A 27,869-nucleotide genomic window follows, 5' to 3' on the forward strand; every position below is an offset into this window, starting at 1 on the left:
GACATAGCAAAATAACATACATCCTCTTATACAAAACTAAAAAAAATCTTGAAAATGTATCTAAAGAGCCAAGTAATGCTTCAGTTATGAATAAAAACTTACCCTAATACAACACACCCTTTCATAATCATTTGTATGTTTAGTTATCATGGCAAATTAGTTATTTATGTTCAGGACACCAAAAGGCATCCTACAGTGATATTGACCATATATATATATATATATATATATATATATATATATATATATATATATATATATATATATATATATATATATATATATATATATATATATATATATATATATATATATATATATATATATATGGAGCAGGTGTGAATTGAGTCTGTGTTCACTCATTTGTGTTTAATAGTGTTTAATTAGTATTTGTTTAGTATTTTTAAAATTAGTAATAGTGTTTAATAAGTATTTTTAATATTGGCAAAATACACTGACTCTCGTGTGTTTCAAGTCGGACACATGTATGAACTCATACACTCTTTTTAAGATGTTTGTTTTCATCACATTTGTCACTGTTTTAAGTTTAATATAGGGATTATCAGGTAAAAATAGTAGACAGACATTTGTACTTCAGTGATTATAAGACAGCAGAGTGTGAACGGGACTTTTATTTTGGTGTGGCGATGTGACGTCATAAGGCTGCGCCGCGCTCCTGCATCTGTTGAGATTCGCCTAAAGAAAGGTTTGTTTTAAGCATTTAATCTGTTTAAATCGATAGAAACCGTTCAATGATTCATAATTTATTAACTATTGAATATAACATTTTAATGCTTTATCTAACTTTAATGAAGGCTATTTTGTGGGAGTAAATCGCATCCACACCGGTAAAAGATGCGTCTCATTTCTCTTCCTCTATCGTGAATCAGTTCATCATAAACACGAGTTCAGTCTCTGCCGAGAAGAGATGGAGAAACTGAGCTTTTCGAAACTCCGAGTCAATTGAATCAAAAACTTTGCGAAATGATTCAGTGATTCGAATCGCGACTCGAATAAAACAGTGTAAATGAACGAGAACAAACACTAACATGTGTTATGACAACTTTAACACACTAACTGCTAATGTTTTCATGAAAGTGCAATCCTTAAAATAAAATATGTAATTCATTAAATATCAAATGTTGATCATAAATGCCACGATGTGTCTGTAATCCCTCTCTGACTCTTACCAGTGACTGAACTGATTGACACACTAAGAAATTGAGATTTGATTTTGCTTTCCTTTCTGTTTTTTTATTTTTATATCATCTTAAACAGGACAAACACAAAGATAAACTCTGGGTGAAGTGACTGAGACGCTATTATAAAGATGGTGTTTATTAAAGAGGAGATTGAAGACATAAAGATGGTGTTTATTAAAGAGGAGATTGAAGACATAAAGATGGAGTTCATTAAAGAGGAGAGTGAAGACATGAAGATTGAAGAAACATTGAGAGTGAAAAATGAAGAAACTGAGGAACAAACAGGTTGGTTTCATTCTCAAAGCTGAACTCACTCATTTGATCTTTATTAAAATCTCCAGCTCTACAGAAATAGAGAATATACAGAAGTATAATCATACAACGATTTAATACTTAAGTACCCTAAACAAAACAATAATTTAGTGTTTTAAACCCAATATCTACTTTTATAAACATTTTAATATCCCTCAATAGGGATGGGGCCGATCCGATCCAGTATCGGTATCGGGACCGATACCAGCTTAATTCACGTATCGGATTTTCCCGATCCAACCTGCGGAGAAATCCGATACCCATGAGCCACGTCTGCGCTTTCCAAAAGTGATTCCCGCCGGCTTGTCTGCTAGCTGGCTGCAAACTATGGAATGGATTTCCTGAACGGAGGCGCGGATCAATGAGACACAGAGTTATGAGACACGCCCCGCTCAGGAAATCCATTCCGCAGTTTGCAGCAGGATAGCATTGAGCAGCATTGTGGCTAGCCAACATGTCAGCTGTGTGGAAATACTTCACACTGGAAACATCGCAGAGCAAGATAATGTTTGCAAAACCGTAATTCAGAGAGGTGGAAGCTCCCTCGCGTCGTACAACACAACGAACGCAATCAAACATTTAAAAAAGCAGACAAGACTAGGGTGACAGTTAAGAGATAATAATCAGGGCTTGACATCGACAATCGCCATCTGCGTGTATTTCGGCTGTAACACTCACACCAGCCACTTTGAACTTATTATGGTCTTCTCAAAAGCCATCTGTTATAATCACGTTGCGCATTATAACCAATCACACCTGTTTATATTGAGTTTATGAATATAATAATCAGAGGCGTTCAGATTAGTGTAGTTTTGTTCAGAGCGCGCGCGGCTCTCACTCTCGCTGAAATCTACACTCAAAGCAGAGATAAATGTGCGATGTACGCAGGAGATTAATTCATCATACAGTGATTGACAGTTTGTTATATTTCAGCAGCGAAAATAGTTTCAAACAAAACACAGCAGAACCACAGCGCATCTGATATGACTGGCATTGGGTTGGCTTGACGTTCGCGAATCTATAGGGACCGTCTCTAAAGTTACATACAACATTGGTAGGCTATACATGTTTCTAACTTAAATGACATTTGAAGAGAATGACTTAGTCATAAAACTGACTGTAAAGTGTTCATCTAGGTGTTAGGTATGATGCACATCTTTTGGATTTTTGATATTTAATCAAATAAACTGTCAAATCATATGAAAAATATGCTTTATTTCACTAGAATACTGTATGGGCTCTTACACAAAATATGCTAGATTTAAATGTGTCATAGCTGATAGAACACTGATGAGAATATTGCTTGAGAATATATTTACAGATATAATATTAGAGATTTATGCATTATGCGTTGCCATTGACGACGGCCATTATAAGGAAGGAAATCACACAGAATCTAGCTTAAAAAAGTGCTTAGAGCTGCTTGATTTATTTTTTGTTTGTTGATTTTCAAATATAAATTGATAACCGTGATAATTTGGGTCACTATTATGTTTATATCATACTTGCCTGTTGAGTGGAGTTTATGTCAGCAGCATATAAAATCAACAATAATGATAATAATAATATTAAAGCAAACACAGCTCTGATATCGGAATAGTATCGGTATCGGCCGATATCCAAATTCAGGTATCGGGATCGGATCGGAAGTGAAAAAATGTGGATCGGTGCATCGCTATCCCTGAACATAAATAAAGGGTAACTAAACCCTAAACTGACTTTTTTTAGTTAATGATCTGTAATACTGGGGCTTTATTAATACACCTTATTCACCTATGTCACTTCCTTAAACCAAACCGAGGCTGTGGGGTACAGAAGTAACGTTGGCGCTCAGCAGCTTCTGCCATAACGTTACTACACTGCCGCCGCATTGTTGTGTTCCCAGATGTACATCGTCAAAAAGAGGACGTGTTTGTTTCCAGGGCAACGCTGATGAGAGCTCGGAAGACTTGTCACAATAGACTGTAAAATAATATGGACGTAGTGTCCGTGACGTCACCCATAGGATTCTGATGAGCCGTTCTGAAGCGCAAAGTATGGACGAGATGGTCTTGGCTCCATCTTGGCAGCGCGTCACTCCCGGATAACAGAAAATGGGCAAAAAGGCGGCACGTGGGCGGAGCTTAAGTAACGCGATGACTAACAGACAGCAGATAAACGGCTATCCACCTGTCACTCGAAGTGGCCACGCCCTTAATTATGCAGAACTTTAAGGCTTTATATAATGTAATAGAGTATAATGTATAAAAAAATGCACCCCCCTCACAGTCGTCATGAAGGGCAAAATTAGCCGTATAGACCAAAACCACAATTTGTGCCAGGCTGTAAACATGCTTTATTCTGCTGTAAAGTTGGCCATTTTAACATAGGGCTCAATGAGATTCTGCTCCTTCTGGATCCTGTCCCTAGTGGCCAGTCGATGAATTGCAGTTTAAGGCACTTCCGTATTGGCTTCAAGAGAAACTGCGGGAAGTTGCCGCTTGGTCATAATTCAGGGCTCCAGACTAACCTTTGAGAGCGGTAGCACTGGTGCCACTAACTAGTTTAATTAGGACATTTAAGTAGCTTTTATAAACGTGTCTTAGAAAAAACTACATTAATGATGTGCATCTTCACACAAAACATTGAGCACGTTTACATGCACACCAGTAAACTGCCAACGCAAGTAAACCGCGTTTAAATGACTTAATTAATAAATCGGGTTATTTCCTTGACGTGAAAAATAATAATTTCCATATCTGACTCTGAGTATTCCTAATGTTATGTCAGTTGTAATAAAGTTAAATAAAGCTTGCAACATGGAAATTTACGACTCATATTATTCTCTCGTGCAGTTACAGATGCAGCTTTTAAATAAACCTCTTCTACTTCTGCTGCATGAGATGAGAACACATTTTTGCAAATGTTCTGGGTCTTAAAGGCCCTGTCCAATTTTCAAAAAGATGCGGTTTGGCCTTTCGTCCACACTTAAATGCAGTATCCAGAGACTGAAAGCAGGGCTCTGAACCGGTTCAAGGAAAGAAAACGAAAACCGGAAACGAACAAAATTTTAAGAGAAACAAAAACGAAATCAAAATCAATATCAATTTGAATCGTTCTGAACAGAAACGTTAATTTGAAATGACCATTAACCGGTTAATAACGTTATTTTATCGTTCTCTTTAATATTTTAATTTGGCAGTGACCAATCATGAATAGAGTAGTACAGCATGTGACGTTGACGGATCAAGCGTGAGTGAAATGCCCGCGCACCATCATCTATGAATCTACCGATAACGCGCATTTTCAAGCCTCAAGTACATTTCTTTCCCCGCTGAGGTCTACAATGAAAGCGCAGGTATTGGAGGACATTCTTTTCGTATATTTAAATAAGCAGTACGGACTTTAAGCTCAAATAGACTGATTTAGGCTAGTTTATGGATTCCGTTTAAGCCTATCCAAGTAGGCTACTAGCATCTATCAAACATTTTTCCTATAGTCTTTCAGATTGCCAATACAGGACAGGTCAATGTTTTCTATATAGACGGTTGATGCTTCGTATTAAATGGTATGTTATATTGCATTAAATGATCAAGCTTTATTAGCTGACTGAATTTGATTATGTGATGCAAGGACGTGTTGCGCAGTGTTTGCTTTGAAATTAGCAGTTGACGGTGCATTAAAAGAGCAATGGTTATCCAGTTTATTTATTCTTTATTCATGCAATTTTTAAAACAAGTCGTGTTGAAAAAAAAGTTATGTACAAAGAATGTTATCGCTCTTCTGAAAAGAATAGGCATATAGAGGCCACTTTCCGCTCCATTAAAACAGGTCAATATTTGTCCCGCTGTTTATGCTTTGTAATTAATGCATGTTTTTCTGTTGTGGTTTTAAAAATGTTATGAAATAAATATTCAAGTTTAATTATCATGCGTTATATTATTATTGAGTGAAAATAAGTCTTTATTTATACATATTTGTTTAAAGTATAGGCTAAATTAAAATAACGTTATTAACCGTTATTTTTTCAAATCAAACCGTTTTCGGAACAGTAATGTTTAATGAGGAATGCAAAAACGGAAACGTTAAAATATCGATTCTGCTCGGAGTGAACCGATTGATATTTTTTTCCGTTTTTAAGCCCTGACTGAAACCAAACTTTTTTGAAAACTCCGGCCAGGGTGAAGATTTTTAGAAACTCCGGTTGCACCGGTGTCTTGTGGACAGTGGAACCGGAGATTTTGGCTTGTTTACCTTATTTCCAGGCTTCTGATTGGCCAACATGGCTTTATGGTTAGGGTTATATTGCCACTTGTTGGTTTGGCATGCTCTTGACAGCGCTTCCTAGTGTGTAATGCGTTTTCATGTGGACGCGATTTTTATTTTTAAACGGAGGAGGGAAATACTCGGTTTATAAAAATACCTATGTACATGTGGACTAGGCCAAAGAGTCTGTGTTTGTGACATATTTCCTTCTTTCTTTCATGCAAAACGCTCGCTCTGTCTGGATGCGTTTAAATCTGCTCTAAGGATGTGTTCCTGTCACGTATCCCACATGCGCACTTCAATAAGCCCACAGAAAGCAGGTTAATGCGTTTACATGCCGCGCAAAATCGGGGTAAGAGGCAAAAAGCTACCTGTGTCAACCTGTTTATGTTTAAGCCGTTTATGACCGTACTCCGATAAAAGAAAACGGATTACCGCATTTACATGACCATGTTCGTTGTCAGCTTATTCAGCATAATCGGCTTAATAATAATAATAATACGTTTTATTTATATAGCGCCTTTCCCAAGCTCAAGGTCGCTGTACAAGAAAATACATACGTATACATAGTATCAATGTAGAACAATGTAGAACATAGACATACAAATATACAGGGAAGAGGGGGGAGGAGAAAGAAAGAAAAAAAACCTAGGCAGAGGATGGTTGGAAATACTGTTTTTAGCGGTGTCACATAGAGATAGAGGGAGGGAATTCCAGGCTTAAGAACGTGCATGTAAACACACTCAATGTAAACTCTATTCAGACAGGACTAGTTTTCCAGGGGGACGTTAGAGAAATGTGTACTTTGCGATTTTAATCCTGTCCAAATCTGCCAAGTCTTTTTTTCTCACACAACCTTCAGGGTAAATTACATACTGTTTTTCTGCAAATTCAGCGGCCCTCTGAGTAATCCTGTCCGAATGTGCATGTCCGTCATATTATCCTAACACTTCTCCTCATGTGTTTTTTGACTTACCTGAGCTACCGTTTGCACACCAGTCTTCAGTATGCTGACATTTAGTTTATTAATAATAATAATAATATTAATAATTATTTTTATAGCGCCTTCAAGAACCCAAGGTTGCTTCACAAAGTAGTACAATAGTACAATCAATTGACAAACAAAGTTACAGTCAGCCTGCTTATTATTACAATCAAACAAGCAGATGGAGACAACAAATGACTACAGATAATGAACATAAGTTGAGAGCTACGGACGGAACGTGAGCGCAATCCAGTGGAAAGGTGGTCATATTACTTAAATATGAACGTCAATGGGAACTATTTCTTCTTCCGCTGTGTGTGTGCTTATCATGTATTCATGTCAGTGGCACAGCGGTAAGCGCCACAATCTCTCAGCACACTCAGCACAGAATCGAGTGCATTGCTGCGGTCATGACTTGACTTATTGCACTCCAGTTAACAACGATGAAGCTTCATGTGACATTGTGGCAATACCACAAACATGACAAAGCATCTAAAAGTTAAACACCCTAAAGAGCACGAAGTAGTAGCTACAGCTGAGTCGAGCAGAGAAGGTAAAACAGTCACGACCTTCTGGCTCGAGGCAGAGTTCTTTAGCAGAATCCTTTCAGAGGCAGGCATTATCTAGGTACCAAGTGATGATTACATAAATTAAATTATTTGAATAAAATAGTCTAGTCACGTTTATTTATATATGCTTTAGACCTATACAATACAGATTGTTTCAGAAATGAAGATTAAATACAGTATTTCATGAAGAATATACTGATTATAATAACTTACTGGACATTTTAATTTAAACAGTAGGATTTTACATTTTTTCATTAGCCTATATCTTTTTATATTAGGCTACTTTTGTTTATTTACTTTTAAAATTTGTTTATTAAATAAATTATAGTTTAACCTGGGAAAGATTTACTAACATACATTTTTTATGCCTGTAACACAGCCTTATGTATTATATTTTAGATGATTTCAGTGCAAATCACAGACATTCTTTTTCTTTTTTCAAAAGCAAGAGAGTTGATCAGAATCCGGTTCAAGAGGAACATTTTCATCATGCTCTTGTTCCATCACAAAAACCTTTTTGGGGAAAAAATGTAGAAACATTATTTTACAATCATTGAATCTGGTTTGTGTGACGTTATATTTTTGTTATATAAATTGTTAAATGTTTATTTGATTAATAATGTTCAGTCATTTTAAATAAATGTAACAAAAAAGGAGTAATGTCTATTGCTGTTTATTTAATGTTAATTAAGATGGCTTTCAAAATGCATTATAAAATCATTCAAATTAAAATATTTAAAGTATCGGTATCAGTATCGATATCGGCGATACTGGTCTTGAAAGTACTTGGTATCGGATCGAAAATAAAATGATTGGTATCGCCCATCCCTAGTGATCCTTGGAGAGTCTTTGGCCACTCAGACTATCCTCCTTATCATGCATTAAAGGGATAGTTCAACCAAAAATCACCCTCAAGCCATCCTAGGGGAATATGACATATGATCTTTTTTCAGACGAATACAATCGTATTTATATTAAAGGGGTCACGAACTGGCTTTTAAAAAATAAAATTATACTGTTGCCTGAAGTCAACTTATGACGTTCGCATAGTTTTTACTAGGGCTGAACGATTAATTGCATTTGCGATAATATCGCGATATGATAAAACAAGATTTCCTAACCGCAAAGGCTGCGATTACAGTCTGGTCACGTGACACGCGAGAGTAAAGTTTGCAGAAGAAGCAACTTGGCACATTACACATATATGCCTGGCCTAAAAGGGGGAAAAACTGTTTGTGTTTGATCTATCTAATATTGTGTTGTTCATACTATAGGCTACAATAGAGGTGGGAGAAAAGATTCTCTCTCCAATGATTCTGGATCGATTCCAAGCTTAGATTTTAACTGCAGGTGCGTGGTGGCGCTGCGTGTGTTTTAGAAACATCCATATTCTGATTGTTTCCATTATATCTCTCTCACACACACACACTCACACACACAATCACACACGAACCATAAAATAATATTTCATAACGTCCGGAACGGTTGACGGCGCGAATCGCAATGACATTCGCAGGCTTTGCACAGGATAAGCGCTGTGAGAAACTTAGCTTTGATGTCACGCTTACAGTGTGTTCTCGCCCGCCGGTATTTTCCTTACAAACACTCAACGAAGGCTTCATTCATGTCGTTAGGAATGCAGTGTGCTTGTATATTAAAAAATAAGTAACTCACTGACAGAAGGTTTTCCATTTCAAATGCTCACGCGGCGCTTTGTGAAGAGTGCTCGCGAGCACGCGTCTGTGTGAGTCTCAAAATGCTTTTATGACGCAAAATTAATGTAAACACCGTCAGTAATGTTTTAATGAATTAAACAGACAGGGCAAAAACATCTTATATTTCAAAAGAGATCTGTGCATTAGTGTGAACGCAGGTCTCCCGCTGTCTATGATGATGTCATGATTAATAATCAAACAACAGTAAAGCTGAGAAAGAGAAAAATCACTCACAGTTCAGACACTCTTAAATACTGAAAGCACTCTTTGTTCATTGCTTGTAATATGTTTTTTGTTCCTCTTTATGATTTACTAGCTTATGTTTTGCAGCTATATTAATTTATATATTTAAAATTATTAACATGCAATTGTTTTAATTAAAATGTTATAATGTCCTAGTTATTTTAAAAAGCTTATAATTACATATATCATAATAAAAAACATTTTAAGTTTTTAATAAATTAATAAGATTAATTAATAAGGAAAAAGTTCAAGAATTGTTTTGGAATCGGATCGTGACTCCCAGAATCGTAATCGGATCGTGAGGTACCAATTAAAGATTTCCACCATTACTATACAATGATGTAATGTTGAATAATACAGAAGATAAAGAGTTAAAAAAATAATCGCATATTAAATCGCAATCGAAATATTGGTTAAAAAAATCGCAATTAGATTTTTTTCCAAAATCGTTCAGCCCTAGTTTTTACATTCAAAAACATCATAATGAATAAGTAATATGCTATTTTATACCCTGGTTTTGAGCCTAGCTCCTGAAACGCTTGCTTTTTATGGGCGTGCCGCATTGAAAACCTTGAAGTAAACGCCCACAGCTATGATTGGATTACAGTTTTTCATATTATAATGAGCTTCAGCTCCCCCATCAGTACATGTGGGAATTGTTTTGAAAGCTTGTGAGAAAAACGGCAATCTGAATGATTCGCCCACAGGGTTCACAAAATGTCTTTATCAAAAAAACACAATTATTTATTTCTCATCCACCCGCAATTTATTGGAATGCTATTTTTATTGGCCCGCCCGATCGCAATGGATATAACCGATGGATATAACCGCAAACCGCATCACTAACACACACACACAAGAACGTGCATCAGCAAAACAGCAGACAAATCAGCATGTTCAAAGCTATTGTATTTTATTTTAAAATCTCAAGTCAAGACAGTGAATAATGCACATCAAGAAAGGAATGTTATTTCACTATTTAAGATAGCCCATCGGGCAGGCCGGGGATACATTTTGGACGTCGGGCTTTGCAAGCCCTGGCCCGTACATGTTCTAGTCTGATCTCAAAACACAGGACAATGAACCAACAACACCTCAAATACAAAGGATACTCCAGCCTGTGACAGCGTGGTAAGTTCCCTTTTGAGGGAACTCGCACTGCATCGGAACGACGAATTTGGGGACACTCCCTAAGCAACAGCGTGTCTGAAGTATTAATGAAATCAAGCCAATCCTGATTGGTGTTGCGTCATGACGTAACTATGACGGCGTACCCGGAAGGTACATAAAGGGAGCCTGGGCATAGTAATGGCAGTTATCGCTCTTCAGCATAGCGCTCTGTGTGAAATCTGTCTGTCTATTTATTGTTGTACGTCTGAAAAAGTGAAAAGTGTGAAAGAAAAGTATGGCGACCGCAAGAGAATTTAAGCAGTGTGTGCACCCGTGTCCCCGTTATATGTCGGGCTCGGACACACACTCGCTTTGTGTGCAGTGTTTGGGTGTTGAGCATGCTCGGGCGGCTCTCGAGGGAGCCTGTGATCACTGTGAGCGGCTCACACTCAAACTCTTGCGTTCTCGTGAGCCCTCTGGTTCTGGTCCCGAAGCCGCCGAGGCGGCTCGGCGTCGCAGATCCTGGGGCTCACAGCGGGATCTTTCAGATAGGTTTGGGACTGCTGAGGCACCTTCCCACTCCTCATCTGATGATTCCGAGATTCTCCCTCCTCGTGTGGAAGCCCGCACTGCGGCTTCTTCCCCCGGGGTGGAGAATCCGGTGTTCATTCTCTCCGGTTCCGAGGAACTGGATGAGGTGGACATCGGAGCGGGCGGTGAAGCACCATATGAGTTGCCACTTCACCCGCCCGCTCAAGAGGAACTGGTTGAGGTTTCGACCCGTGCGGTGGCCAAATTAAGAATCGATTGGCCACAGGAAAATGAGGAAATCCAGCCACCAAGCAGGCTGGATGACCGATTCCTTACACGCCGGGCTCAAACACCTCGCCGGGGCTTGCCTTTTTTCCCGGACTTGCACAATGAGTTGTGCAAGTCTTGGAAAAAGCCGTATTCAGTGCGTGTTTCCAATCCCCCAGTATTGGACTATTCCAATGTTCTGGGGGCACGTGAGGCTGGATACAGGACGATGCCGCGGGTGGAAGATGCTCTCGCGAGCTATCTTTCCCCCGAATCGGCGTCGTCGCTGAAAGCCCCGGTACTGCCCACCAAGCCCTGTAGGGACACCTCAGCCTTGGTGGGCAGAGCTTATATGGCGGCTGGGCGGGCTGGTAGCTCCCTGCATACACTTTCCATCTTGCAAGCCTACCAGGCCGACCTCCTGAAAGAGTTAGATGAGGGTGAGGGTCCCTCTCCGGAGGATATACTCAAGCTCCGGAAGGCTGCGGATTTGTCTCTCCGCATCACCAAGGAGACGGCCCGTGCTGTGGGCCACTCCATGGCTTCTATGGTGACTGTGGAGAGACATTTATGGCTGAACTTATCGGGGATGAAGGAAAAGGATAAAACCTTTCTCCTAGACTCCCCGATCTCGCCTTCTGGACTGTTCGGCGACTCCGTTAACACCGTCGTCGACAGGTTTCAGGAGGCGAGGAAGCAGTCAGTAGCCTTCCGCCAGTACCTCCCTCGTCGCCCTAAAGGGAAGGCTGCCTCCAGCGGGCAGCCTCAGCCGTCTACCAGTTCCTCGCACCGTCAGGTGCAAAAGCAGAGCGTCGCCTCTCGAGCCCCTCCTCCGGGAGCCTGGCAACAGAGGCGGCGCTCGCACCAGCAGGCTTCCGCACCTGTGGGCGATCTCAGAAACGTCCTTCAGGCTAGGAAGGCTGCTGGAAAGAAGTCCTAGCTCCGGCTGGACTTCGAAGAGCCCCCCCCCCCCCCCCCCCCCGGGGGATCAACCGAGGTTGCTTCCTCCGCGGCGCTCTCGGGAAATCGATGTGGTAATAGGTAAAACTATTATAAACTATACCCGCGTTCCGTCTAGCGCAACTTCCTTCCCTTCACAGCGCGCGCTGTCATTTCTCCCCAAACATGCATTTAACATCAGATTCAGCACAATCTGTGATTGGTGTCAAATGCTCTCTCCACTAGGGCTAAATTGCAGGACGTGTTTGATAAAATTAAAAGCACAATAATCCGCGCAATAGACGCCGTTTCCAAGTTCAAGGCGGGGATATGTGTGTGTGTGTGTGTGTGCGCGTGCACGCTGCGGAACGGACCGACTTGCTTCGTGTGCGCGACTAAACCATCAAATACACAACAAATAGCCTATATCTCAAAATTACCGGCATGGAGAGTATTCACTTAAACACAATTTATCTTAAATGGGCGTAAATAGTTGGGAGAAATCAATGGGAGAATGATATGATTATCTCCTTTTGGTCTTAAAGGGGCAGCATCTAATAAACCTGCTGACGATTGAGCCATTAATGTGAATCAAACAACAAAAGGCAAAGAGAAAATTACTTGCAGCTCTTGTATGTTATGTGATGCTCTTTTATTTTTTTTTATTCTTTGATTAATAAAAAGTTACAAAGAACATCATGTAATAATATTTCACAATATTTTAGGTTACTGTTAAATAAATGCAGGCTTGATAAGCATAAGAGACTTTCAGCAAAAACATAAAATAGTATCCAAACTTTACACACACACAAAACTTTTTTTATTTTTTACATTTAAGCCCCTGCCCCTTAGGAACTTCTGCACATCCCTGGAGGTTAGTGAAGTAAAATAGGCTATGTAAGCTAGTCACCTTTTAAACTAATGAAAAGTTTCATTTGGATTTTAATGTTCAAACTGTCTATTTCTATCCACAAAACTTGCCAGAAGTCATGGTTTAAGATGTTATTTTAAAAAAAATTATTCCGGAGGTGCATGCCCCCGGACCCCCCCACGCACGACTTGGTAACAACCTCCAGCACGTAACAGCACCGCTGCTGGAAAAATGTATAGGGGAAACACTGGAAACTGTTGTCCATCAGGGCGATGTATGTCCCGGGGGTCCAAAATCAGGGAGCAGACATCCTGTCGAGGCAGGGGCTGGGGCCCGGGGAATGGCGACTCCACCCAGAGGTGGTGGAGGCCATGTGCGAGAGGTTCGGCCCAGTGGAGGTGGATTTATTCCCGTCTCAAGAGACGACCCACTTTCCGCTGTGGTTTTCTCTCACGCATCCGGCCCCACTGGGGCTGGATGCCATGGTGCAGACGTGGCCGAGGCTGGGTCTGTACGCATTTCCCCCGATTGCTCTGCTCCCGGGAGTCCTGGAGAGGGTCCGTCGACAAGGCGCCAGCCTGCTTCTGGTGGCGCCACGTTGGCCGACTCGAGTTTGGTTCTCAGACATCATAGCTCTGCTAGTGGGTCAGCCGTGGGAGATTCCTCTGAGGAGGGATCTCCTGTCTCAGGCAGGGGGCACGATATTTCACCCCCGGCCAGAGATATGGAACCTTTGGGTCTGCCGGCGGATGTGGTTGAGACCTTGCTCAGTTCCAGGGCTCCGTCTACAAGGAGACTGTACAGCCTCAAGTTGAATGTGTTTTCCACTTGGTGTAGAGAGCGTGAGGTGGACCCAGTTAACTGCCCAGTGGCTTCAGTGCTGGAGTTCCTCCAAGATCGTTTCTCTGCAGGGCTTACCCCGTCCACACTCAAGGTGTACGTGGCGGCCATTGGGGCTTTCCACACACCATTGGGTGATGGGCCTTTGGGTAGGCACCAGTTGGTTGTACGGTTCCTCCGTGGGGCTCGGAGGATGAGGCCTGCGGCTCGGTCCAGAGTCCCAACCTGGGACCTGGCAGTGGTTCTCGAGGGATTGGCTGAGGCACCCTTCGAGCCACTAGAGTCAGCAGACCCAAAGAGCTTGACCCTTAAGATGGCCTTTCTCTTAGCCATCACTTCTCTGAGGAGGGTGGGGGACCTTCGGCGCTTACGCCGACTTGCCTGGAGTTTGCCCCTGGCGAAGTGAAGGCCATCTTACACCCTAGGGCCGGTTATGTGCCCAAGGTGCCATCAAGCGTGGTCAGGCCTTTGGTTCTTCAGGCATTTCATCCTCCGCCTCACGTGACGGCGGAAGAAGGGAGACTTCACCTGCTCTGCCCAGTCAGAGCCCTTAAAATATATGTGGAGAAGTCTGCACAGTGGAGGAAATCTGAGCAGCTATTAGTGTGTTTTGGTTCATCTTAGAAGGGGCTGCCTGCGTCAACCCAGACTGTCAGTAACTGGATTGTCCAGGCAATAGCCACGGCCTATCAGGTGCGCAATCTGCCTTCACCTATGGCCGTGAGGGCGCATTCCACCAGGGGCATGGCCTCCTCGGTGGCTCTCCTTTCTGGGGTCCCTTTGCCGGACATTTGCGAGGCGGCCGGATGGGCTACTCCGCACACTTTTATTAGGTTTTATAGTCTGCACCTCCCTGCAACGCCTGGTGCTAGGGTGCTTCAGTCCTAGCTGTGCCCGGTCTCCGGCTTCACACTAGGACTGGAGCTACCCTCGGTGTGGCCTAGTGGGTACTCGTTCCCCAAATTCGTCGTTCCGATGCAGTGGGAGTTCCCTCAAAAGGGAACGGCTCGGGTTATGTATATAACCCTTGTTCCCTGAGAAAGGGAACGAGCACTGCATCCCGTCGCCACACCTCGGCAGGCCTGGAGCGCATGCTTCATCGCGATAACTGCCATTACTATGCCCAGGCTCCCCTTATGTATCTTCCGGGTACGCCGTCATAGTTACCTCATGACGCAACACCAATCAGGATTGGCTTGATTTCATTCATACTAGTCACGCTGTTGCTTAGGCAGTGTCCCCAAATTCGTCGTTCCGATGCAGTGCTCGTTCCCTTTCTCAGGGAACAAGGGTTATATACATAACCCGAGCCGTTATGTTTAGTTAGACACATAATCAGTAGATATCAAACGATCTGTAACAATGCAACACTATCACACATAAAAAACCTGTTTTACTCACATAGGTGTGTTGCATCATTGCTGTTGGATCCAAATGGCACAGCGTTGTTTTCAATCTCAGTCTGTCTGCAAATCCAGTCTCGACCTGTGTCTTGTTTACAAACGAATCCACAGTGAAATGAACAAGGAAGTTTTCAGCTCTGAAACTTACTGAATATTATTATATTACCATGACATTTTATATATTAAAAGCTTAAGGGAAAGTTGATTTCTCAATTCATGACCCTTTTAAAAAATGTCTAATCCAAGCATTATAGTGGCAGTAAATGGCAGCCCAAAATTTGAGCCAACAAAGAGCATCCATCCATTACAGAAAAGTAATCCATATGGCTCCGGGAGTTAATAAATGCATTCAGAAGTGAAATGATGGGTTTGAGTAAGAAAAATATCCATATTTAACACCTTATAAAGTTAAATATCTAGCTTCCTGCAGACTGACTTCTGGTGTAAAGTGTTGAAAAAGTGTGAAGCACTTGAAAGTGCTTGAATTTCAATCTATGAACCTTGAAATGAATAATGTAAAAACATTGGACTATTTCCGCCACAATACCATTGTTACAGTTAGCGCTATTATATTAAATCCATGGTGAATGTTGGTGAAAACTTGCATTGTATACTTCTTATACCTTTCATATTTCTAATACCTCTTGATGGGTTCAACATCTCATTCAGTAACATTAAAAAGCTTTGCTGAATAATGTTTGATGATTGCATTAGTTTGCATGTACTTGATCAAAGCGTCTATCACTTGTTTCTGCTTCTTCTTTGTTGTGTTACGATCCGGAGATTCTGTACTGATTCAGAAGTCCCCTATGACACCAGTGAAAGCATAGACTGCCGTAAACTCCCGTCAATGCCGGCAAAGCATTGTGTCATAAATGATAGAAAATCTCATCAATGGCATGAAAAGTTATATATGGGTGATTATAGATTTTTGATAAAGATTTTTTTAATCACGGAATCCAGTCACAAATGGAGCTTACTCTATAAAGTGGAAGGTCACAAATTTTTTGGATGAATAGATCAAAATAATGAACAGTCCATATCAATATCTTATTTACTGTACAGTGTCTGTGAATATTAAAGCTCATAAAGACAGAAATCTGAGGTCTGTTTGTTCTGCCCTGAATGAGCGCAGCTGCGTTTTTTTCTACTACTACACAAACTGTTCCGCATCTGCTGTCTCACTATACAGAGGAAGTTCATGTGCCCTCATAGTGTCAGTCACTTAATGAACAGTTTACCGTTCAATTTGATAAAACTTTTGACATTGGTCATTTCATATACACAGGAAATCACAGGTCTTTATAACAACCAGTCAAAATAAAAGATTGCGATAACATGAACTAATAAATATATTAGTATTGTACATTAGAGCGTACTTTGGTTAATTAATTAATAATATACCGTTTGTAAAAACACACACAAACTCAAAGGTCTTCATTCCAAGCCGGCAAAATAAAAGCTCGGTCTACCTTGACATTATTACATAAATTGCACAGTAAAGCATACTTATTATTATTATTTTAATTACATTTTAATTTCTAAATTGTTAGGATGTATAAAAACTTCTGTTAAATCACCAAACTCCAGCAAAAAACATGATTGTTGGTCAAACTGGCCAGCACTACTCCTTCCTTGATCAAACACACCTGCAAAATTCAACCCAACCCCCATATTTAACTATAAATCTTCAAGACTGTTTGAAATTAAAGGCAGGCGTCTTTCATTAAAGTGTAACTCTGCAAGACAGTGGCCCTCCAGAACCAAAGCTGCCCACCCCAGATCCCTAGGATAGGATAGGTTATATATCATACTACCCTATACCCTGCTATGTTGCTTTAAATGTCTAAATTGTTTTGTGTCTGTTTTTGCCCTAGATCTCATGGCATTGAAAGAGGCAAGTCATGTACTTAATGAAAGGAAAGAAAAGAAAGCCCATTATGATAAACATCATGATTTCATGACTGGAGAAAGATCGACACAGGCTAAAAATACTTCCTCACAAAAAAGAGCTCAAAAGACTGGAACTAAAAGTTATTCCACCTGCCAACAGTGTGGAACGAGTTTCAGACACAAAGGAAACTTTAATGTTCACATGAGAATTCACACTGGAGAGAAGCCTTTCACCTGCCAACAGTGTGGAAAGAGTTTCAGACATAAAGGAAACCTTGAAGTCCACATGAGTATTCACACCGGAGAGAAGCCTTACACCTGCCAACAGTGTGGAAAGAATTTCAGACATAAAGGAAACCTTGAAGTCCACATGAGAATTCACACTGGAGAGAAACCTTACACCTGCCAACAGTGTGGAAAGAGTTTCAGATGTAAAGAAATCCTAGACAGGCACATGAGAGTTCACACTGGAGAGAAGCCTTTCACCTGCCAACAGTGTGGAAACCGATTCAGATGTAAAGGAAACCTTGAAGTCCACATGAGAATTCACACTGGAGAGAAGCCTTTCACCTGCCAACAGTGTGGAAACAGATTCAGATGTAAAGAAAGCCTTGACCGGCACATGAGAGTTCACACTGGAGAGAAGCCGTACACCTGCCAACAGTGTGGAAAGAGTTTCAATCAACAAGGAAGCCTTAAAGTCCACATGAGAGTTCACAACAGAAAGAAGCCTCACACTTGCACTCTATAGCCGCGTTTCCACCGAAATTATCCGGAACAATTTGTACCAGGAACTTTTTTCCCCCAGACCTGCTACTGTCTGCGTTTCCACTGTGGTCTAAAGTACCGGCAAATTAGTCCCGTGATGTAGGACTGCGCGCGGCTGCTCCTACAGTCAGCGTAGGACAGTAATAATTTTTGCGCGATACTGTCTGCAACAATAACAAGTATGGAGGAGATGCAAGCAGCGCTGCTTTTGCTGGTAATGTATTGTTTTAATAAAGAGGTCATTAACAAAACGGCGGAAAAGAGACGAGCACTGATACTAAAGCGTATTCTGAAAGCTCGTAAAGCTAGATTTAAAATAGGACAACGTATGTTATTATCAGCTATTACGACATTGACCGTGAGATGGCTGAGACGAATGCGCACCATCAGACAGAAAGAGAAAGCCTGATATTTACTGAACGCAGAACGAACCTTGCAAAAGACTTTTAAAAATGCCGGTTGAAATAAAATGCTGCGTGATTTCAACCAATCAGCATGTTCAGCACCCAAGTCCCACCCCCGAAAGTTCCCGAACTTTGAACAAGTACTACCCCGGGAGCAGGGCCGCTTGGAGGGGGAAATATTTACCCGGAACTTAATTTAGACCCTGGTTCCTGCGGTCGAAACACATCGAGTACCAGCCCAAAGTTCCTAGTTCCTGGGGAAAGTTCCTGCGGTGGAAACGCGGCTTATGTGGGAATAGCTTCACACGGAAAGTAAGCCTTAGGGAACACATGAATGTTCACCCTGGAGAAAAGCCATTTACATGTGATCAGTGTTGAAAGGGTTTAAGATGTAAATGAACCCTTAATTACCACATGATAATTCACACTGGAGAGACGCCATTAATATGTGGTCAGTGTGGAAAGGGTTTCAGATTTAAAAATAACCTTAATGCCATGTTTAGACCGCATGATTTTAAAACTGGTCGGATCACAGTTCTATGGATATGTAGTTCTTATATATAATCACCATTTGCCAGAACCATTAGGTGGTTTCCGTAAGAAGCATTCCCATACAATTCTCTTCCATTGCTCCATTCTGTTCAACAGCACTGCATTTATCCATTCTGTGTTCACATCATTTATTGGTCTTATTGTTTCATTCATTACTTTTCTTTTTGGTTATTAGTTTACTATCCTTTAGAAGTGCATATTCATTACTAACATTATTAATCGTTGAAGTATTTACTCTTGCATATCTATTGTTAATAAATTTCATTAATTTTATTACACTGTGTCTTCAATGTGTTGATGATCAAAGACTCTACTAGTTGTCCAGACTCACAAATCCTTCAGATAAATCAGCTGACCAACTCCCTTTAATTTACATTAATTCTGAATTATTGAACAGTTCTTTTGGGAGTGTTCTTATATTGGGAGTGTTGGGTTGGGTTGGGGAGGGGATTCATCTGATACACTCATAACCACACCTTAAGTGACACATGATCTAAAAATCACTACATCATCGGTGAATTGAGTAAAAATCACTACACCGTTTACTTTGAGGTCCATATATTCATCTGTTGCTACATTAGGCCCATCAAAATGAAGTGAAAAACTAAGAAATGCTGTTGAACGACTCATACAGGCCAACATACGCTACTAGTCAGTGGATTTTCAGCAGACAGTCAATAGATACAATAGATATTACCGACACTCAGGCGCGGATTAACGCACAGCCTAGGGGCCCCCCGTGGCCAGATTTTTTAAAATATTTTTTTTAATTCAGCTCGAACAAAAATAAAAACGCTGAAGAAGATGTGCTCTCCTAATCTAGAGGCGCACTTCATAAACTAAGCCTTTCTACTCGCCGCGGGAGTTTTCCTCGTGAATGTTTACATTCCTCCAGACGCGTGTTTGAGCGCGGCGCTACAACAGCTGGCTGAACAAATAGCTGAGACTGAACAAAGGTATCCAGACTCTCTTTTAATCATTCTTGGGGATTTTAACAGAGCAAATCTCTCCTGTGAACTGCCAAAATACAGACAGCACATGTCCCACCAGAGACAGTAATATACTGGACCACTGTTACACAACAATAAAGAATGCATAATACTCCGTCCCACGGGCAGCTTTGGGGCTCTCTGATCACTGTGCGGTTCATTGAATACCGACCTACAGGCAGGAACTGAAATCAGCTAAACCGGTAATAAGGACTGTAAAAAGATGGACTAATGAAGCAGAGCTGGACTTACAAGCCTGCTTCGATTGCACTGATTGGACTGTTTTCGAAGCTGCTACCACTGATCTGGACGAGCTCACAGATACTGTTACATCATACATCAGTTTCTGTGAGGATGCATGCATTCCTACCAGGACATTCTTATCATTAATGATAAACCATGGTTTACTGGGAAACTCAAACAGCTCCGTCATGCCAAAGAGGATGCTTACAGACGTGGGGATAAAGTATTGTATAACCAGACCAGAAACAGACTGACAAAGGAGATCAGAGTTGCTAAAAGAAGCTACTCTGAAAAGCTGAGAAACCAGTTATCAGCCAACGACCCGGCTTCAGTCTGGACAGGCTTGAGGAACATTACCAACTACAAGTCACCATCCCCCCGTTCTGTAGAGAATCAACAACTGGCTGAGGATCTGAATGCATTCTACTGCAGGTTTGAAAAGCCCAGTCTCACACCACACACCCGCTCTGATCTGCAATTCACACGTCCCCCATCACCTCCTGCACCCCCTCCTGTCATCCAACCCGAGCTTAAGCTCTGTGTGGAGGATGTGAACCGAGTCTTCAAAAAATAGAAGACTAGGAAAGTTTCAGGCCCAGACAGCATCTCATCTGCCTGTTTGAAAGCCTGCGCTGACCAACTGGCCCCAGTCTTCACGCAGATCTTCAACAGATCATTGGAGCAGTGTGAAGTTCCCTGTTGCTTCAAACGCTCCACTATCATTCCCGTCCCCAAAAAACCCAAAATCACTGGACTTAATGACTACAGACCTGTCGCTCTCACGTCTGTGGTCATGAAGTCGTTTGAAAGACTGGTTCTGGCCCACCTGAAGGACATATCACTGGACCCTTGCTGGATCCTCTTCAATTTGCCTACAGAGCAAACAGGTCTGTGGATGATGCAGTCAACATGGGACTGCATTATATCCTGCAACATCTCGACAGACCTGGGACTTACGCAAGGATCTTATTTGTGGACTTCAGTTCGGCCTTCAATACCATCATGCCTGATCTTCTCTCAGCTAAACTGACCCAGCTCTCCATGCCACCCTCAATCTGTCAGTGGATCTCCAGCTTCCTGACAGACCGACAACAGCGAGTGAGACTGGGGAAACTCACATCCAGGACTCTCACTACCAGCACTGGCACCCCCCAGGGGTGTGTTCTCTCCCCACTGCTCTTCTCCCTGTACACCAATGACTGCACTTCTAAAGACCCCTCTGTGAAGCTCCTGAAATTTGCAGACGACACCACTGTCATCGGCATCATCCAAAACGGTGATGAGTCTGCTTACAGACTGGAGGTTGAACAGCTGGCTGTCTGGTGTAGTTATAACAACCTTGAGCTCGACACGCTCAAAATGGTGGAGATGATAGTGGACTTCAGGAGGAACAGCCCAGCTCTCCCCCCACTCACCATCATGAACAGCACTGTGGAAGCAGTGGAGTCATTCAGGTTCCTGGGCACTACCATCTCTCAGGACCTGAAGTGGGACAATCACATTGACTCCATTGTGAAAAAGGCCCAGCAGAGACTTTACTTCCTTCGTCAGCTGAGGAAGTTCAACCTCCCACAGGAGCTGCTGATTCAGTTCTACTCGGCTGTCATTGAGTCTGTGTTATGCACTTCCATCACTGTCTGGTTTGGTTCAGCTACCAAATCTGACATCAGGAGACTACAACGCACAATCCAGACTGCGGAGAGGATTATTGGTGCCCCCCTGCCAACTAGGGGTGGTTAATCTGTCTGATTTCCCGATTCGATTCGATTACGATTATTGAAGTCCCGATTCGATTACAGTCGATTTTCGATTATTATACGATTCTCGATTAGCGATTATTGATTTTCCATTTCACAACAGTACACGAAAATACACTACAAAGTGATTGCAGTATAAAAAAAAGTCAGCTACTGAATTACTTAACTCTTTTATTGAGTAACAACAACTCAAAGCACTTGTCGTGTAGTGTCGTGTAGTTACACAGAAATGAATACATCACATTGTGTTGTGACTCATCAAGTTGAACTAAACAATAACAAATAAATGAAAGGCTTATTTCCTTTAGGAAGTAGTTCAGAACCAACATACTGTAGAAATTGGAAAATTTTCTACTGTAGAAATTGGACAATTTTCTTCTAGAAAGACAACGTGTTCAGGTGGAGGAAGACTGCAGGTTGCAGTCGAAACATGTCAAGGTAAAGAAGAAGTTTTTTCTCCACCTAAACACCTTGTCTTTCTAGAAGAAAATTGTCCAATTTAATCATTAAGAAGACAAAATGAACATTTTTGAACAACTTACTGTAGCTTCAGCTTATATACTGTACTGTAGAACACAGTGACAAAATGTCAAGAGTGATGGATGCGGTGCGCGCGTGAGGGGGGCGGGAGCGCGTGGACCGCTCGAGCTCCTCTCGTTCGTTTCCTGACGTGAGAAAGACAAAAGGGGAAAAAACGACAGAAGAAAAACGGGTTCGTGTCGGAGGAGTATCGAGGCCCGTTCGGTTCCGTGAGCGGGAGCCGCGGGTCGGTGCAGCGGAGCGGCGGTGTGTTTCCAGCATCAGTCCGGCTGTGTGTGTGTGTGATCCGCTCATCGCGTTCTCAGGATCGCCTTTATTCCCGCGAATGTGCGCGTCGATGTGTGTCGCGCTCGCTCATCTGAAGCGCTCATAAATCTGCGGATTGAAGGCGTTTATTCGGTGTTTGTGCGCGAATCTGAGCCGTGCAAACGCGCTAATGCTAATGTGCCTGAGCTCCAGAGGAGGCGAGGCGGGAGGATTTCTAGAGTGTTCCCTCAGAATCATCTCAGCATTAACGACAGATTTACATTCATCTAATGAACACACACACACACACACACACACACACACACACACACGGTGGTAGTGTCAGGTTTAGATAAATAAAAAAATCGATTTTTGAAAATTTAATGATCGATTCATGCTCGTCCATAACATACTCGCGATTAATCGATAATCGATTTTTTTCACCACCCCTACTGCCAACCCTCCAGGACCTGTATTCTTCCAGAGGGAGGAAGAGAGCAGGGAAAATCATCACAGACTCCACCCATCCTGGACACCGTCTGTTTGAACTGTTACCATCAGGACAGCGACTCCGATCACTGGCCACTAGAACATCTAGGCACAGGAACAGTTTCTTACCACAGGCCATTTCCCTCTTGAACAGTTAAATACACCCCCCCTTCCCTAAAGTACAATACTCTGACTGTTTAGTGCCATCAGTGTCTGATAAACTTTGGAGCAGATAAACACATACAAAATTCAAACATTTGAAAAAAAAATTACTATTTCCAACATTTTAAATGATAATAATCCATGACTAAATTTATTGCAAATATTTCTCATCACTAAAATGTAGTGATTCAAACTAATGTAGTGAAAACAGTGACCATATTTCTGAAATGGAAACCGGGGACATTTCCTATTTGAGTGGTCAAAATATCACTCAAATCTCATTTGTTATTATATTTTAATTAAAAAACAGGGACAATACATTTTTGAATGTTTTTGTTGTTGTTGTGGAGTCCTATTATATTAGTATTTTATTAACCTTAATAAGTATTAGGATTTAGTTTGATTATTAGGATTTTTGGTCTGGATTTAATACAATAAAAAACACAAAAAAACAGACAAACAATGAAAACAGTTAATGGTAAGCTTACCATTGTAAATAAGCAGTTCAAAACAATATTGTAATATGACTTAACATAAACAAAACATAAATATGATAAATAAAACTATTCAACAAATATTATAACATTTTATAATTGTATTTAAGTTTATACTATATAAATTATATATTTTATAATTTATATATTTTAGAAATATGTATATTTTAGTCAGAATTATTGCGTTCCTATTCTATTGTGCTCTGTCTGTTTGGGGCGCGTGCACGCGGCGGCGCTCGATCACGGAAGCCTGAATTTTAGCGGAGATTCACTTACAAAAGCTGATCCTCTCCAGACAGCAAATTGGACATATTTGCAAGACTTTCTAACATTTACAGATGGAGAATATACCTGTGAAATTATGCACTGAGGAAAGCGCCACATCTCAAACGCATTAAACACTGCAAGTAGGCTTTTTGTAAATAGGCTAGGCCTATATCTGTCATCTCTCAGAACATCTGAAAGGGCAAGCTGCTTTAAACTATAGGCTACATGTTAAATATCTTACCAGTTATTTTGAAGCCCTCATTATAAAACATTAGTCATGTTCAGGACAAATTGTATCATGATTCATGCACTTTCCCTGCATCAGCTCATTCTGCTCCGCTATTTTTCAGATGCGTTCGTATAAATCTGCTCGAGAATGCTCGCGTGGCTTTGCTTGACTATTTCTTTTTGTTTCGAATTGTTTAGTTTAAAAATGAACATTTCAAACTTTCTATACACATATTTCTCATGTCTGTGAGGCCAGTATAGCTGCTGAGTTTGGGTTTATTTGAGACGCGCTCCGGTTCATGTACAAAGTGTGATCACGATTATTGTCTGCTATTGCCTATTTGCTTATTTATTAAATCCAGGCAATTGAAACACTGATTAAAATAAAGATAGGCTACAATTTATACAAAACGAAATTAACTTTAAAGAAATTCAAAATCATTTCTTACCCTATGTCTTCGACTTTGTCTATGCACTTTTCATAAAAGCCTAGATAAAATTTAAAATAGCACTATAATATTTAAACATAAATATTAAACAAATTAGCTACATTTAATAGCTACAACAAGTACAGGCAAATTTCATGTCAGAACTGGATTTGAGTGAAGGTTGTTTTACTGGTGAGCGCGCAGTTCATGAGTGGAGCATTCGCTTGGGCCGTGAGATTGAGCGGAGCGTCACACCGCACCGCTTCGCTCATTACAGGCTCGTTCTCGTCAGAACCCAAAGCGGAATGTAGCTTTTGGTCGCACTACGCCGTATTAATTTGCACATTTATCTTGAACCCCCTCACTGAAAGCATAACTACCGTAGTTGATAGAGTAGCTGGTAACTGGTAGATCTGTAAACTCATCTTTCAGGCATTTGACCGACCAGGTTGACACTTCAGCGTGAGGAATCGGGGGTGTGGCGTGTGAAACCAATCAAATGCGTGTGTCTCAAGGCCAATGCGTGAGAGTTGGCAGCTCTGAATATGTACTCAACGTGTTTAATTACACGTTAAGCGTTTTCCTCCCATAGAAAACCATAAGAAAACGCTTAACGTGGCTTAATGTAGGCTACTAAGACAGTGTTATTAAGAGACCAAACTCAGGAAACATAACAAAAATACTATTCGATAGAACTGCTTGTGCTTGGTTTGTTACCACAGTTATCTGCGTGCTTCCTCAGCGATGAAGTTCCACATGTGCGGCTATCTTTCCTTAAACTCCTCATGATCCATCTTGACGACTGCAGTGCAGGCAGTTCGCGCGCGCGGTTGTGATTCTTCTAGGAGGGCGCACGCACGCCGCGCGGCCACAAATAAACTGATATGGATTTGAAATGATTTTATCAACTTGAATTACAGGCAAGGCATATTTTTGTATATGCATATTTTTAGGAACACATCTACAATATCCATGCATATATTTATATATATATGTCTATATTTGTTTGCACGTGAGTGTTTAAAACGTGTTTAGACCCGTGTTCTCCCTTGTCCGACCCGCACCCGTATCCGACACAGTAGGATGTTTTTCACCCGTTTCAGCAATATTCGCTGGTCACCCGTCGGGTACGGTGCAGGACTCTGCGTCTGGTGACCCTATGCTGCCGTCCAAAGGCAAAGCGCAGTAACTACACATTTGGTCAAAATTGAGTTAAGACTTGAAATGGGCTTTGTGACATCTGTTCTGTCTTGTGACAAAGTTTGCTGGTTCAATTTTGTCCAGTTTTAGAGAAACGAGCGTGTCAAAATTGCAGTAACTACAAAATCCAAGCCAATACCAAGGCAACCCGCAGTAAGTGATGTTACTGCGTTCTAGCTTTGTTTCCCCGTTTTTGACACAGCAGATACTGCGGTTTCAGCATTGTCACGAATGGGGATTGTATGCGGTTTGCCCCGATCGTAACACACAGAAACAATCCCGCAGCCATATGATGGTTGAACTCGCGTTATATTCAAAGACTGGTAAGGAAGATAGCAAAATAATAACTCATAATAAGGCAACTGCCGGCTTTATAATCAGTTAACATTGACTAGCCAGCCGCTAGCAAATTTTGACTTACCTGTGCTGCTCTATTAAAGGCAATATATCCTCTGATAACGTAAAGATAATCCGATTTAATCACGTTGGTGTTTGTTGATTCGGACATCTCTCCGTTTCAGGCAGCTAATCCAATTGTATTGACAGGGGTTACTCCTTCAAAAGTTTGCTGGGTCTGGTAAAGTTATCTTGTTAGACAAAGTTACTCTAAAAGTTAGCGGCGCCAGTCAGCAGGTGACAACCGGACGAGCGCAGCGCAGCCGGGCCGACAGCAAGCACACTAGGTGAAAAAGTACACTTGCATAATGTACTGAAAGTACTCTATTTTCACGCACTAATTTCGTAGGCTACTTAATATACAAAAAAAGGTGCCAATCAGTTTTTTGGATTTCACAGATAGGCTAGCTAAGAATACATAATAATTATATTTTAATTATGAATTATTAATTATAGCTTTAAGGGTGTAGATAGCACAAATAGGAAATGTACATGTTTGAGAATAGCTTAGAAGTTAGGCTAAAGGGAGAAGAAATACGTAAGTTAACTTACTATCTATCTTATTATACTAGGAAATTATGTATGGTCATATTAAAGGGATAGTTCAACCGAAAATGAAAATTCTGTATTATATAAAGTTTATTATTACTATAAACATGTATTAAGAAGCATGAAAAAAAGTTGGATGAACACATTTAGTTTGTAGATACTGCACTTTGCCTTTGCAATAGTGTTTTAGTTGTTTAAGATCATCCAAAGGCAGAGTGCAGTATCTGCATTTTGGGGGTCAAAGATCACATCGGTGGTCATGGTTTTTATCTATAAAAAATTTCTTCCTAAGAAGGCAATACATGAATGCATTACCACTAATCTACCCACAACATGTTTGACTGGCTGGTGTAAAAACTTTAAAGCCATTTTTCTCAGTTTCAGTGTTTGCGTAGTTACTGCACTTAGCCTTTGTAGGGCAGTATGGTTGATCCAAGTGATTGACAGGTGATGCCAGGCGGCATATGACAGATTGGGTCAAACCATCCTGGTATGGGGGAGACTCTGGGTTTTTAGGATAATGAAATTGAATAGCCTACTGAATATAAAATTCATTTTATGAACTTATACTTATATTTTCCTGAAATATTGATCAAATAATTATTTTTAAAGGATTTTTGCATGGATGCTACTTTTTAAATATATGTAGGCTATATTTTTAAATCTCACGTACCCCCTGGAGTGCCTTTGCGTACCCCCATTTGAGAACCACTGCTCTACAGCCCTGCTGGGGCTTGGCCCTGTAAAACTGCTTGCAGTTCTTGTTTTTTCTTTTGTCTTTTTCACACTTGTATGACAGAGATTAGAAAAAGAGAGAGTTTTCTGCACACTGCCTATCAAATCTAACTCCTATCAGAAGAAATGGAGAGCTTGAGAAGCAGAGCGGTCTGAAGACAAAAGACCTGACGTGCACCTGTGGCACATCTAATTATAGCCTCTGATGCTGGCGCATTCTGATGATGTCACTAACAGAGGCTATAAAAGTTCATTGACGTATTGCACACATATTCACAGCTGGTCATATCTAAAGAC

General features: G+C 41.1%; 1 protein-coding gene across 1 annotated transcript; it reads left to right on the forward strand.

The window, feature by feature from the left end:
• The first annotated feature begins 638 nt into the window (after positions 1-638).
• LOC307126731 (uncharacterized protein) lies at positions 639-19,121 on the forward strand. Its single transcript, XM_079817395.1, has 3 exons — positions 639-706; positions 1,279-1,487; positions 17,110-19,121. Exons 2-3 carry the CDS (start codon positions 1,331-1,333, stop codon positions 17,874-17,876), a joined length of 924 nt encoding a protein of 307 aa, XP_079673521.1. The 5' UTR covers positions 639-706; positions 1,279-1,330; the 3' UTR covers positions 17,877-19,121.
• Positions 19,122-27,869: the final 8,748 nt, after the last annotated feature.

This window comes from Gobio gobio (assembly GCF_949357685.1).
Source record: "Gobio gobio genome assembly, chromosome: 5".
NCBI lineage: Eukaryota > Metazoa > Chordata > Actinopteri > Cypriniformes > Gobionidae > Gobio > Gobio gobio.